At 35.2% G+C, this 15,986-nt stretch overlaps 1 protein-coding gene across 1 annotated transcript in view; it reads right to left on the minus strand.

The window, feature by feature from the left end:
- Nucleotides 1-15,986, minus strand: part of AGBL3 (ATP/GTP binding protein-like 3) — a 97,881-nt gene that overhangs the window by 54,721 nt on the left and 27,174 nt on the right. Inside the window, exons 5-7 of the mRNA XM_010831638.1 lie at nt 7,579-7,686; nt 4,672-4,810; nt 2,688-3,467 (exon numbers count right to left, since the gene is read on the minus strand). Coding sequence (XP_010829940.1) covers nt 2,688-3,467; nt 4,672-4,810; nt 7,579-7,686 — 1,027 coding nt within the window. The remainder of the gene's footprint in view (nt 1-2,687; nt 3,468-4,671; nt 4,811-7,578; nt 7,687-15,986) is intronic.

A 15,986-nucleotide genomic window follows, 5' to 3' on the forward strand; every position in this document is an offset into this window, starting at 1 on the left:
TTCTCAAGAGCACAATTCTTTTAGCCTGTATAATTTAGGCATTCAGTGAATATTAAAGTAATAAAAAATAAGCCCCTCAAAACTGGTTGATAAAAATAACTAGTAGGCTTTCAAAAGGTGAAAAAGTGGTGGTATTAAAGTGGTAGGATTATGGGCATTTTTGCCTTGATTTTCATATTTCCAAACTTCATACAGCTACTCAAATAACTGAAATTACGTACACTGTTATATCTGGAAGGATAAATACAACTGTTAACAATTTGTACTAATATGAAATGTACTACTTTATATAACAAAATATTAAATCTTAAAATCAAAATATTCAAAGTTAGGTTTTATTCAAAACAGTACTTTTTTAAACTACAGTGAAATTCCAAGCTGAAATCTGTTACATATATTAATTTATTGCCCTTTTTCATCTGATGACCAATAAATTGATATAACATAAGATTGACATAAAGCCATCAAATGATCATTGCAAATTTTTAGAATTAGATTATAAAACTATACATTTTAAAATCATTTCCCCAGTTTTAATGAACATCTGGTTTCTTTTAAGTGAGTCAAAATAAACTCTAAGTAATTAAATCTCAAAGAAATATTAATTACTACTTTTGAAGTGAAACAAAGCAACAGGGTCTCTCATTTTACACTGAATCCCTTTAGAAACAGTTGGGAGTTTTTTTCTTACCCACAGTTAAGATATACTAAGTATCTTACACTAAAATCTATTATTTTCAAATACTCTAAATATATTTAATCTTAGGCATACTTACAGCTGCTCACCTTTCCACACATATGTGACTGTCTTTTATTCCATTTACTGCCTATGATTAATTGCATTAAGGTAGTTCTTTCTCTTGGAAGTCTTTCTGAAACTTACTGAATAGATTCCTGCCTTAAGCTTCTTATGAGACAATTTAAGAAGAACTAAGATAAACAGCTTTCACAGAGACAAGCCCAGGGGCTTTGGCTGTAATCCATCTTGTGTTGGGCCAGGCACCCTTAATGTCAAAGAGCATTAAGGAGACATTATAAATACTCAAATGGGCTCCAAAAGTTCCTTTCTATTAAAAATAAACTTTAAATTCTGGAATAAATTCAGATTTACATAAAATTGCCAAAAATAGTTGACAGTGTCCATATGGCTACCACTCAGTCCATTTTCCCCTAATGTTAACATAACCATGAAATATTGTCAAAAACTAGGGAACCAACATTGGTATATTACTGTTAAACTCCCAACCTTATTTGGATTTCACGAATTTTCCCAATAATGTCCTTTTTCTGTCCCAGAAACCAATAGAAGATACCACATTGCATTTACTCAGCTCTTTTGTCTGTCATCCCCAGGAAACTAAGTCAGACATGGGTTATTCTTTATCACTTAAATATTTCCCAAGTAACTTCAGAGAATCCTGAAATCCACATCTGTGAGGGGTATAAAACCAGGGTTTTCACTTCTTTTTGTGGGGATCTGCATTTCCCTCTCCATGTGTCTAAGATGAAAGGATTAACATGAAAGCTGAGGCTGAACTCAAGACAACTAGAGCCATGCTGGGAGCTTTGGAAGCCTGTCAGCTCCTCTCAGGGACTGGAGGTATCCCTGAGGTGGTCCTTCTTCAAATGGGGCTCTGACACTTGCACTAGGAGCCCTGGTGACGGAGCCGGGTGAGAATACAAACACTCTGTAACAGTACTTATCAATGTAACATTTGAACAATCCTAAAAAGTTTACAAAGAGTTTTTACACCTACATCTAATTCATTAACTCCTTTTCTTTTTACATTTGAGGAAACACTGAATACATTTAGAACTTCCAATATTCCAGTAGTATTGGACACTTTATTCTGGGCACTTTAGTAATAATCTCATTTAATCTTCCTGTCTGTGAAGTAAGTATTACTATTCCCACTTTACAAATAGATGAGGAAATGGAGGTTTGGGTTTGTTTCTAAACTGCTCAAGATTACACAGTTAGCAAATGACAGAGCAGGGATTCCCATTTGATGTGTTTTCATTTCAGTCTCCACGTTCTTAACCAAAAAGGTTAAGAGGCTTTGGACTTGGAATGGGTACTGTTTCACTCCAATAAATCTTTCTACTCTAGCAACGCCTGTTCCTGATTGTTATTACTTGAATCTGTTAAAGAATTCACTCAGTAATCCAACAAGTCTTTAAATATTACATGCATTTTACTGTTCTGATTCTTTAGAAAATTTAAAGCTGTTCATTTCTTTCTAGGGGCAAACAGACTATTCATGAAAGCTTAAATAAGTATGCAAACTTATCATCATCCTAAGAGACTCAACACAGAGCAATGTGTGGTCAATGCAGTACTCAAAGACTCTAGATGTAATTAATTTTCTAGATGTAATTAATGAGGGATTCTCAAGGATTCCAAAAGAAACATCATTAGCTTTAGGAAGAAACCAAATTTAGGACAGGCAAACTTAAGTTTCACTAAGCTATTAAAATGTTATTATTTAAAAGAAAGCTAGTGAATGTAGTGGCATAATGCCAGAAAGGTATAGAAGCAGAGGTGGGAAGAATGAGGGAAAAAATTAAGTAGCTATAGTTAAACTATCTTAAGGAAAGTTAAGAGTAAAGTAAGTGCAATTGTGGGAGCAAAATTCTTACTATCAGGTTTACTAAATAAACAGAGGGTAATTTGAGGCTTATTTTACCTCCGGATCATGTTCCGGGTATACCAGACAGAAGGAAATGATTCCTTCAGGAGAGATGTATAGTTACGGTTTAAATCCCGTCCAGCTAAGGAACACCGATAATTTCCTACAATCACACCATCTGGATTCAGCATGGGTACCACCTTGAAGACGAACGTGTCCCGAAGCAACTTTGCATCACTTGAGTTTCCTAAAATATAATCTAGGAAGCCTTTCATGATCCAAGAGCTGTTGGTTTCTCCTGGATGTACCCTTGCAGTCAGAATCACGGCCTTTCGCTTTCTTGACTCACTGTTCTTCAAGGGGGTAGTAATCGTTAAAATATACACCATGTTCCTAGCAATTGTGTGGCACAAGACACGTATTTTACAGAACTTTGACCGTACTGGGTCGTTATTGATGCCAGACAGGTATTCTTGCAGGTTTGTGTAAGTGTACGGATAGCAGTGAGCAAAGTAGCAGGTATCTTTACTGTGTGGAAATTGAAACGTCCATGTAAGTGAAAAATGATGGTGCCTATCTTGCCCCTGGTTGTTTCTGTAATACTTGATTTGGTCTCCTATTCTCTGCCAGCCAATATTATGAGCACTGGCCTCTTTCTCAGAATAAAACAGTGGGCGCATACCCCGATTATAAAGACTAGCAGGCTTGGTGAAATTGATAATAGTGAATCTGTAGACTATTCCTGCTTGAGTATTAGTGACTTGGAAATAGTACCACTGGGTGTGTTTATTTGTGAACAGGTCAGGTCGCACAGTCAGCTGGTATTCATATTCTCCCCTAATACACAAAAAAAGGAAGGGGGGGAGACATAAAAATGTAAAAATGACATTCAAGTTTAAATAATAAAAGTAATAATAAATATACAAATAATATATTTGTATATCTACCTATTCATGGAAAGCTTTTTACTTGGGAAACAGTGTTTATTAAGCAGTATCTAATACCAAGTAATTGAAAAGATCACTGTTTTGAAATTTTCTCTTTTAACTGGATGTGAAACTAATTCTATGCTAATTCTGAAGCCTTTTTATCCCTTTGTAATTCAAGAGAGCACATTAAAAAAATGGGCATTTGACAAAAAATTATGTATTTTAACCCAGTTATGTTTCCTATAAAGAAGTGATTAAAGAGTTCTTAAGTTTTTAAGAATTAAAGTCCAGTGTCTTTTTCTTTTTTTCTTAACCTCAGACACATATTTGTTTTATCTTAGATTCTAACTCTAGAGATCTGAAATACAATCTCTAACAAAGGTTAAAAACATATATAAATTACTCTGAGCATATGAATTACAAAATTTTAAACTCTTTGAGAGGACAGGAACTATATTTGATAACTATTTGCATTCCCCATACTTAATCATTGAAGATACTTAAATAAAAGCAAATTAAATTCATTAATACATTACTTATATATACAACAATTTCACCTGGTTAGTTGTGACTTTTTTCTTTACCAAGTAACTTCCTATTCTATCAGCATTATGCACTTATTATGTGTGTATATGTGTGTGTGTGAATTGGTGAAGTGAATGTTGCAAAACCTTAAGAGCTGTTGAATCTAGGTGATGAGTGTAGGTAGAACTATATTATGCTCTGTACTTTAGTGTATGTTTAAAATTTTTCACAAAATTTTTAAAAAAAAGAATATCCTTGAATTGTGTGCATATTCCCAAGCATGTTTTATAGAATACTCATCTGAAGACCTATTCCATTAAAAAGTTGGAGAACCAGTGTTCATGCGTGTTTAACAGTTCATACTGGCATACTGAAAAAGTACACTACAGAAACCTGCTTAACTTTCATTCACAGCTCTCAAAATTGTTTGAATCCAGAACCTTCCATACCTACCCTCTTATGATAAACTCTAATTAGCATCTATACTTCAAGAAATTATAGTTCAGCAATGGATACTAAAACTACTGTACCTAATCCAGCAAATAGTTGATAGTCTAGCTCCTCAAATAAAAATAATTAAAACCTACACTTTGACTACCTTCTGTAGATTACCACTCTCAAACCTTGCTTCAAACATCAAAGTATCATCACAGTTATCCACAGGCTGCTTCAAGGGTGTCCGGTTGCCCCCAACTCGGGAATACACAAAACACGGCTCTTTGTAGGCTGATGAGAGACCATAAAGATGTTCAAGCCATATCTAAAGTCTATAGGCTATTCTGCAAAGAGTTTGGAGCTATAGTATAATTGAAGTGTCACTAAGGGTTATAAGTTTTAATATGACACTAACATATAGGTTTATGTTGGAATAAGAAAGTCTGAGTATTTAGATTAGAAAAGCCATGCCTAGAATAAATTCATGTATTTCTCACAGTAGAAATACATGAATTCTACTTCTGGTTATAATGAAGTAATTGTTCCTGAAACTGTCTTTTCACTGTAAATGACTATAAAACTGGATTAAAAAAAAAAATACGAATTAACCATTTCCACGCATTCAGACAACACAAAGATTAGAACTACATAAAGTTCTTGAAAAAAGATAAAAACATGAAATAAGCTCATGTTTTAACTTTAGATTTCTTCTTGGGAGTACTTTTTACCTCTTAGAAAGATGTCACTTAAGGATAGCATAACAGTCTTGTTGAGCTGAGGAGGCACAACTGTTGCCTGGGGCTGCTGAAATTAGCACCCTAGGTAGTAGAAGAAAGCTACACAGAGGGGGGCTTCAGTAGTCTACATGGTGGTTGCTTGGCTGAAGACCTGGCTGTACAAGCACAGGGTATGATTAAGGGAAGACAGGACAGAGTGCTCCTGAGATAGCAGAGAATAAACATTCTGGGATATATTGAAATTCCAACTTAGCCAGAATAGAAAGGCTTCACTGAGCACTGCAGGCATTTAACTGTGACTCTAGAAAGGTTGAATATTAGGCATAAAAACCACAGTTAGGAGAAGGGTCATGACCTAGAATGAATGACAAAATAAAAACAGATCTGTTTTATAAAGAAAGTAAACCAATTCTAAAAGAAGCAAAATGATTTGTCAGGAATTTAGCTGCCTTGCAGAAAAAAAATTCAATGCAATTAAAAAAAAGAAAACTCCAAAACATGTCTTTCACCATTTCCCACATGTGATAAAAAAAAAATTATGAAGCATACAAAGAATGAGGAAATGTGATCCAATAAATATTTATATATTTAACAGACCCCAAGATAACTCAGATGGTACGATTAACAGAGAAGGACTCTGAATTTATGTTAAAAGGAAAAGATAATGAATAAACAGATCAACTAATAAAAAAAGGAAACTATAAAAAGAATGAAATGAAAATTCTAAAAATAAAAAGTACAATAACAGAAATGAAAGATTTACCAGATGGGCTTAAGAGAAATTGAATATTGAAAAAAAAAAAAAAAGACTCAGTGAACTTACAAACAAATGAATACAATTATCCAAACTCAAGACCAGAGATTATAAAAAGGAACAAAGATCCAGTGAATGTGGGACATAACTAGAAATCTACCACATGTATACTTGAAATTCCAAAGGACAGAAGAGAAAGAATATCATGGAGAAATTACGTGAAGAAATAATGGTTGAAAATTTCTCAAATTTGGATAGACAGAACTATTAAACTATGGATCCAAGATGTTCAGCAAACTCCAAGCAGGATAAATACAAAGATAAACAAATCTAGGCAGATCATAGACAGAAGACACAGCATATATAATGTGGAACAATGATATAAATTATGTCTGACTTTTTCTTAAAGAGAACAGATGTCATGAGATAATGGAACAATATCTTTAAAGAAAAAAATGTGAACCCCAAATTCTTTATGCCCAGTTGTTTGGGGACTTCCTCCTCCTACAGCTACAGGTCTCGACACCAGTCTGATCTCTTACCCTTTCATGCCGAGGAGAAACAATGGTTCTGTTCTGTTGACAACTCAGTGTTGTCTCACCATCCCTTATTACTCTCCCTTGATTCTGTCCACCCTTTTATAAGATATCTTTTCATTAAAATTTCTTAAATTACATTTGCCATCCAATTCCTGACAAGACCTTGACTGACTCACCTCAGCTACTTTAATTTTATATCTCATTTATGTGTGGAAGTTATAAGGTAGGTCAGCTGGGTAAATATTTGAAATCAAATTGAAAAAAATCAGAGGTGCTTTTCTCACCTCAGTTATTTAAAAATGCATGAATATATGATTTCTGTAATTGCTTACTATATAGGAAGCAATCTCTGTGAATTCCTCTATTTTGCCAGCTCTTTAAATAAAATACATGTTCCCTGCAAGTTATCTTTAATATATACTCTAAGATATACAAATGTGATGGTGAAACTGTACAGGAGTCCCATACTTCCTGACATTAGGGTTTCAGAAGCAGCAGTTTAGAATACAGGTTGAGACTTCTATGTTTGATTATTAGTACACTTGATGCCAATTATTAATCTTGAGTGTCAAGAACACTTTCCTGAGATATAATCTTGGATAATATTTGTGATGTGGGATTTTTTTTTGGCAATCCCAAGAGATGCATCAAACTGGCATGAAATGAAAATAAACCATTTGAAAGACTGCATGAACGTGACCTATAGACAGACAGGTGCAGAGCACTCTGCTGGATATATCTTTGAAAACTGATGCGAAGTTTAATCCCATCTCAATGAAACTCTTCATTCTCATGGTCAGCATGAAGCTTCATTTTAAAATAACTGTGCATAAACTGCAGTATGCACCTTCAAGAATACATTTAGCACTGAATCAACATCTGCATCAATATTAACCAAACATGGTTATGGAGTCAGGGATTTCCTGGTAATTGGCAATTTCCACTATAAACAGCAGAACAAATACAAATAGATTAGCCCAGACACCAATTGATTATATTTTATCGCAACATGTCTCATTATGTACTCACCATCTTCGGCTAGATAAACCACAGTTTCTTCCTTGGAGTTTGCATAAAGGGGTTCCGTCTCCAGGCCCGTGGGGATGTACATTGGCTCAGGATTTGAAGGGGTCCAATCTGGAGAAAAATCATTATTTGAATATGACTTCCAAATAAAGCAGTAAGATTTTATTGTATATTTTCAAATTATTCATTGATAGATCTAGGCTCAAATCCAGCAAAGCTGGATTCTCACTGAAAGTAATAATGAGCATGGTCACACTTTAACAAAACCCCTAACATTTTATTTGCACCCTGTGTCAGTCACTCAGTCATGTCTTTTTGTGAAACCCATGGACTGTAGCCTACCAGTCTCTCTGTCCACGGGATTTTCCAGGCAAGAATACTGAAGTGGGTGGCCATTTCCTACTCCAATTTGCACCTTGGTTCTAAGTCATTATATAGTTCACGATTATTTTGTGCCACCACAGATTTAACACTGAAGATTCTATTTCTCCTGGGTGCTTGATGCCTCTCTAACTTATCTTTGGGAAACTTACTTCACCTTTTTATTCTCCCTTTCCCTGCATCTTCAGTCTTTTGCTTCCTAATGGTTGCCCCCTAAGCTTGCATGCATGGTTCAAGTTTCTTTTGTCTCCCCATTGAAAGGCTATCCTTGGAGCCACACTTTTTCCTTTACCTATACCAGCTTTCCTACTCTTCATTATCTTTAGCACCAGATTTTTGACCATGATCTATCTGGTTGGGAAAAAATGATTTCACGGTCCAAGCACCCCTTGTTGTTCCCACTCTTTAGTGGACAAGAATTTGGTGACTCATTCTACTTATTCTACGTATTATTGGATGCTCTGTGTCAGACTGTGCTTCACTCTGGGAATAGAAATGCTCCAGTAGAGGGAGCCAGCCTCTGCTATCCCAAATACATTTGCTGAAACAAACAAAAGAACTTGGTGATGAGAAACAAGTGTTGCTGGACAAATACGTTTTTGGTGTTTTATGTACAACTGCTTTAGCAGCAGAAGTGTATCTGACATGATGAGTAAGGGTCAAGTCTAGCTACAGAAAAACCACAGAGCAGAATATCAATGAAAATATTCAACAGTGTACTTTGTAGGGTTAATAACACACAATACAACTGATAACAATAAAGCAAATTAAAATTTAAAGAAGTGAGACTCTCATTAGTTGAAAACAATCAACTCAAACCAAAATTAACAATGAACTGATAATACAGCACCTGTTTTAAAATTTCAGGGAATTTTAGCTATTTACTTTTTTTTTTTAACCATCTTGATACAAAAAGCTGTACAGTCTGACCTTTAAAAAGTACAGTAATCTCATTTTATATCTTCATGCAATTTGAGGATACCTTTTCTCACTTAGGTTACAAAGTTATTTCATTTTCTTCTCCCTCTTATTAAAAGTTTCACAGAGGAATTAACCTAATGTCTGTGTACAAATGCAATATGACTTGCCATCCCTGTAAACTTTGAGACTACTTTAGAAAACCTATTGACAGGCTGTATTCCTATAACTGTGGTATTTTATTAATAGAAATTCTTTGGGTATTGATTATAAAAGGTGTTCCTCTCCCAAGATTAATTTATGTTCCACTTTCCAATGCTGAATAAAAGGTTCAGAATAAGTCATGAGCTATATCCGGCCCATGGGCTATAGTTTATTACTATAGGGCCTGGACTCTAAGCCTTAGCTTTTCCTACATAAGAAATCTCCCCAAATATTAGTGACATAAAACAGTAATTTATCTATCTCAGCTGAGTGATTCTTCTGGTATGGGTTAGGTCCACTCATGTATCTTGATCAGCTGCAGGTTTAGCTGGAGGCTGGCTGATCTAGGATAACCTCAGCTCATCTCTGCTTCACTCTCATTATCCAGAAAGCTAGCAAGGAATCGTTCCATGGTGGCTGGACAGGGTTTAAGAGAAAGCAAAACTGTACAGTCTCTTGAGGCCTAGGTCAACACTGGCATGCTTTCTTTTCTGCCACACTTAATCTGGCTAAAGCAAGTCACAAGGCCATCTCAGATTCAAGGGATAGGGCAACAGTACACCTCTTCATGGAAGGAGACGCAAAGTGGTATTTCAAAGGGTGAGGATACACGGATCCCCATGGAGAATTATGGCTACTTTTTAAATTGAGAAAAATTTACATATTATATATAATATGATGTACTCATAAAACTGTACAGTTTAATGAGTTTTAAAAATATATAATAATGTAACCAATACACCTATCAAAATACAGAACAGTTTTCTTTATCATCTTAGAAAGTTTCCTCTTGCCCTTTCCAAGTCAACCCCTACCACTGGTTTCTGTGACTGTAAACCAGTCTGCCTATTCTACAACTTCATATAATTGGAATCATATATAGTCATCTGTTTCTGGCCTCTTTAACTCAGTATGTTCTTGGAATTCATCTATGTTGTGTTTACCAGGTTTTTTTTCCTTTTTATTGTTGATATGTATGTCATTGTATGGCTATATCATAGTTTGGATATCCATTCACCTACTTCTGAACTGGTTCCAGTTTTTGACTATTATGAATAAATATGAAAATGAAAATTATTGCAACTATTTTTGAGGACATATATTTTAATTTCTCTAAACACCTAGGAGTAGAACCATTGGTCACGGAGTAGATACATATATATTTTTTGTTGTTTTTGTTAAAAAAAACCTACCAAACCTTTTGTATTAGAATTCCAGTTCTACATTCTATTATTTGGAGTTGTCAGCCTCCTTAAATTAAAAAAAAAAAAACAAAAAAAACTGTTGCCATCCCAGATGTAAAGTTCTTATCTCACTGTGATTTTAATTTTCATTTCCTATGTTGAACATTTTTCCATATGTTCCTTAGCCATTATATGTCTTGCTTTAAGCAAAGTTTGCTCAAGTGTTTTGCTCATTTTTAAGTTTTTTTCTTTTTAATATTGATTTGTAATAATTCTTCATATATTCTGCATACAAGTCCTTTGTCAGATATACATTGGGAATGTTTTTTTATAGACTGTGGCTTGCCTTTTCATTTTATTAACTGTGTCTTTTGATGAGAATTTTTAATATCAATGAAGTCAAGTTTATTAATATTTTCATTGTTTCCTTTTTCTTTCTCGAGTCTCCCTACAGTATTGTTGCCTTATTCTATGGTTACGAAGATACTGTCTGGTTTTCTTTTAGGACTTTAACATGTCAACTTTTATGTTTAGGTCTACAATCTATTTTGAATTAATTTTTTGTGTATTAAGTGAGATAGAGGTTAAGGTTTATTGTTTTCTACATGGATCCCAAGTCATTACAGCACAAATTATTGAAAAGAATTTTCCCTTATTCCCACTGGATGGTTTTGGTGCCTCTGTCAACAATCATTTGCTCTCTTTCTGGATTCTATTCTGTTGCACTGATGTATTTATCTTTTTTTGCCAATTATTTGTGCTCACTTTTCAAATCTACCAAAACATACTTCTATCCATAGCTCACATGACCAGAAACAAACCAAATGTTTAAACAAATTGTTTATTAGGAATTATACTTATGAAAAGTACAGAAACAAAAATATAGCTCAGTGATTTATCACAAAGCAGATACCACTCAGGTCAAGAAATACTATATTGCAGGTATCACAGGTGCCCCACTCATGTCCCCTTCTAATCACTACCTTTAAAGGTAACCATTAGCCTTCCAGTGTAATCACTTCCTACTTTCCTTTATAATTTTCAACTTAAGTATTCACATATATACCTATATATAATATATAGTTTATATTTACACAAATATACACCTGAAACTATAGTTTTGTTTTGCCTACTTTTGAACTTTACATAAATTGAACTACATAGTATATATTCTTCTGTGCTTTTAAACATATATTTTGAAATCAGTCATGGTATGTGACTGTAATTTGTTCATTTTCATTGCTATATAATATGTAACTATAAAAATATTATAATTAATTTATCAGCTTCTACTTGTAATGGCCATTGGTGCTCTGTTGGTTTGGGGGTATTATGAACAACAGTGCTACAAACAGCGAGCATATGTGCCCACATTCCTCTTGGATATACACCTGGGAGTAAGGATTCTAGATCGTAGGGCATGTGTAGTTTCAATTTTAGTAGATAATACAAAGCTGTAATCCAAAGTAGTTATACCAACTTACATACCCACTAGCAGGCTATGAAGGCTGTAGCTGCTGCACATTCTCACCAATGTTTAGTACAAGTTAAAACCTGGTCTCTCATGATTTCTAAAAAATAGTATACTCAGCCTTGTTAATAATCGGAAATGCACATTAAAACCACAATGAGACATCACTTCATAGTAAGGTTCAGGATATGTTTACTGGCTGTTTGGATATCCTTTTTAATAAAGTGCCTGTTCAAATCTCTTGCCTGTTTTCCAACTGGGCTGTCTTTTCCTAATTATTTGTAGAAGGGCTTTTGTATATTCTAGATGTGACCTCTTTGACAGGTATATATTGCAGACTGTAAGTATATAATCCCAACCTATAACTTGCCTTGGTTTTTTAAAATAATGTACTGAAGTTCTTGACTTTGCTATAGTCAAAATTTTCAAACCTTTCCCTTACGGTTAGCATTTTACTCCTTTTTATTAATATGTTCCATTAATAGAATATATTCCATTTTATTCTTTCCCAATTTTAGTATCATGAAGATATTATCCTGTATTATTTTCTGGAAGTTTTGTTGTTTTTAAATGTAGATGTACATTTACATCTACAACCAACCTGCACTTGATTTCTGTGTAGAGTAGGAGTGGAGTGGGTTTTTATTTTTTAAATACTAAAATCCAGTTATTCTAGCACTATTCATTGAAAAGACTACCTTTTAATTATTCTTCTGAAGTTTCACTTTTATTATAAATCAGGTGTCTATTTGATCACTTTCCAGAAAACACTGTACGCTTCGGCTATCACTCTCCAATCTCCTAGCCTTCAAGCCTCTAAGCAACCATTAATCTACTTCCGGTATATACTTGCCTATTCTGGACATTTCAGATAAATGGAATCAAACAATGTTTGTCCTTTTGCATCTGGCTTCTAAATGTTTTCAAGGTAAATCCATGTTGCAGCATGTATCAGCACTTCCTTTCTTTTTATGTACAATTAATAGCCCATGTGGATATACCACACTTTGTTTATCCATTCATCCACTGATGGACATTTGGGTTGTTTCCACCTTGGGCTATTACGAGTCATATTGGCATATTAACACTCATGTACTTTTTTTTGGACATGTTTTCATTTCTCTTAGGTATATTACAGGAGTGGAACTGCTGGGTCAGATGGCAACCCTGATACACTTTGGAGAGAAGTACCAAACTTTCCCAAAGTAGCTATAAGATTTGAGGGTTCTGATTTCTCATCAATTTTGTCATCTGGTTTTTTATTTTAGTCAGCCTAGTGACTGTAAAATGGTATCTCATTGTAATGTTAATTTGCACTGCCCTAGTGACTAACAGAAGCAAAGATATTAACAAGAGGTAGCAAGAATATACAGAAGAACTGTACAAAAAATATCCTCACGACCAAGATAATCACGATGGTGTGATCATTCACCTAGAGCCAGACATCCTGGAATGTGAAGTCAAGTGGGCCTTAGAAGCATTACTACGAACAAAGCTAGTGTAGGTGATGGAATTCCAGTTGAGCTATTTCAAATCCTGAAAGATGATGCTGTGAAAGTGCTGCAGTCAACATGCCAGCAAATTTGAAAAACTCAGCAGTGGCCACAGGACTGGAAAAGGTCAGTTTTCATTCTAATCCCAAAGAAAGGCAATGCCACAGAATGCTCAAACTACCGCACAACTGCACTCATCTCACACGCTAGTAAAGTAATGCTCAAAATTCTCCAAGCCAGGCTTCAGCAATATGTGAACCGTGAACTTCCAGATGTTCAAGCTGGTTTTAGATAAGGCAGAGGAACCAGAGATCAAATTGCCAACATCTGCTGGATCATGGAAAAAGGAAGAGAGCTCCAGAAGAACATCTATTTCTGCTTTATTGACTATGCCAAAGCCTTTGACTGTGTGGATCACAATAAACTGTGGAAAATTCTTCAAGAGATGGGAATACCAGACCACCTGACCTGCCTCTTGAGAAACCTATATGCAGGTCAGGAAGCAACAGTTAGAACTGGACATGGAACAACAGACTGGTTCCAAATAGGAAAAGGAGTATGTCAAGGCTGTGTATTGTCAGCCTGCTTATTTAACTTATATGCAGAGTACATCATGAGAAACGCTGGGTTGGAAGAAGCACAAGCTGGAATCAAGATTGCGGGGAGAAATATCAATAACCTCAGATACACAGATGACACCACCCTTATGGCAGAAAGTGAAGAGGAACTCAAGAGCCTCTTGATGAAAGTGAAAGAGGAGAGTGAAAAAGTTGGCTTAAAGCTCAATATTCAGAAAACGAATATCATGGCATCTGGTCCCATCACTTCATGGCAAATAGATGGGGAAACAGTGGAAACAGTGTCAGACTTTATTTTTGGGGGCTCCAAAATCACTGCAGATGGTGACTGCAGCCATGAAATTAAAAGATGCCTACTCCTTGGAAGAAAAGTTATGACCAACCTAGATAGCATATTGAAAAGCAGAGACATTACTTTGCCAACAAAGGTCCATCTAGTCAAAGCTATGGTTTTTCCAGTGTTCATGTATGGTTGTAAGAGTTGGACTGTGAAAAAGCTGAGTGCCGAAGAATTGATGCTTTTGAACTGTGGTGTTGGAGATGACTCTTGAGAGTCCCTTGGACTGCAAGGAGATCCAACCAGTCCATTCTAAAGGAGATCAGCCCTGGGTGTTCTTTGGAAGGACTGATGCTAAAGCTGAAACTCCAGTACTTTGGCCACCTTATGCAAAGTGTTGACTCATTGGAAAAGACTCTGATGCTGGGAGGGATTGGGGGCAGGAGAAGGGGACGACAGAGGATGAGATGGCTGGATGGCATCACCGAGTCAATGGGCATGAGTTTGAGTGAACTCTGGGAGTTGGTGATGGACAGGGAGGCCAGCCGTGCTGCAGTTCATGGGGTCTCCAAGAGTCGAACACGACTGAGCGACTTAACTGAACTGAAGTCACTAAAGATGATGAACATCTTTTCATGTGTTTAGTGGCCATGTGTTCTTCTTTAGAGAAATGTCTGTTCAGATCCCTTGCCACTTTTAAACTGGGTTGTCTTTTACTGTGAGTTATGAGAGTTCTGTATGTTCTTTACAAGTCCTTTATCAGATATAATTGTTTGCAAATATTTTCTTCCATTCTTTAGGTACTTCTTTGTTTTTGACAGTTTCCTTTGTAGAATGAAAGTTTTAAGTTTTGATAAAATCCAGTTTATTCATTTTTCTTGTTTCTGTGGCTTATACTTTTCATCTTCTAACTAAGAATCCATTGCCAAATCCAAGATCATAAAGATTTAGCTCTATGTTTTTTTTTTCTAAAAGGTTTATAGTTTTGGCTCTTACATTTAGTTCCTCATCCATTTTGAATTAATTTTTTTTATACGGTGCGAGGTAAGTATCAAATTTAGTCACACTGCAAATATGTGTATATAAATGGCAAAAGCAGATATCCTTGTCTTGTCTTTGATCTTATAGAGAAAAGCATCTAGTCTCTGTTCTGTTTCACTAATCTCTCTATACATATATCCCTTCACTAATACCACAAGGCTGTGACCACTGTAGCTACATAAAAGGTCTTGAAATCAGGTAAGCTGATTGTTCCCACTTTATACTTCCTTTCAAATTATTCTAACTATTCTAGTTATTTTACCTTCCCATATAAATCTGTCTATATCTTCAAAAAGTCTTGACAGGAATTGCCTGGAAACTGTATATTAATTTGGGAAGAACTGACACCTTTACTAGATTGGGTTTTCCAATCAATGATCATGGTGTATTTCTTGAGATTTATTGACATCTTCTTTGATGCCTTTCATTAGTATTGTGTAGTTTTAAGCATACAAGTATTAAAGGTGTTTTGTTAAATTCAAACCTAAGTATTTAAATTCTCCAAGTGATTGCAATGACATTGTTGTATACTGTGGTAGGGGTTTGGATTACACAGATGTATGCATTTGTTAAAATTCACAGACAGATATACTTAGGTTTGGATATTTCATTGAATGTAGAATTTAGCTCAAAATAAAAAAAGAATTACAAAGACTGAACTTTAGAGGTGAAATGCAAGAATGGCTACAACTTACTCTGAAATAAATGGAATAAGATGTCCCTCTTCTTGCTCCACATCCATAATTTATGGGTTTCTATTAACTTTATCAGGCACCTGGGTCTTATTTCAGGACCCAGGAGTATGTCAAGGCTGTATATTGTCACCCTGCTTATTTAACTTATATGCAGAGTACATCATGAGAA

This window comes from Bison bison, unplaced genomic scaffold, assembly GCF_000754665.1.
Source record: "Bison bison bison isolate TAMUID 2011002044 unplaced genomic scaffold, Bison_UMD1.0 scf7180017864530, whole genome shotgun sequence".
NCBI classification, from domain to species: Eukaryota; Metazoa; Chordata; class Mammalia; order Artiodactyla; family Bovidae; genus Bison; species Bison bison.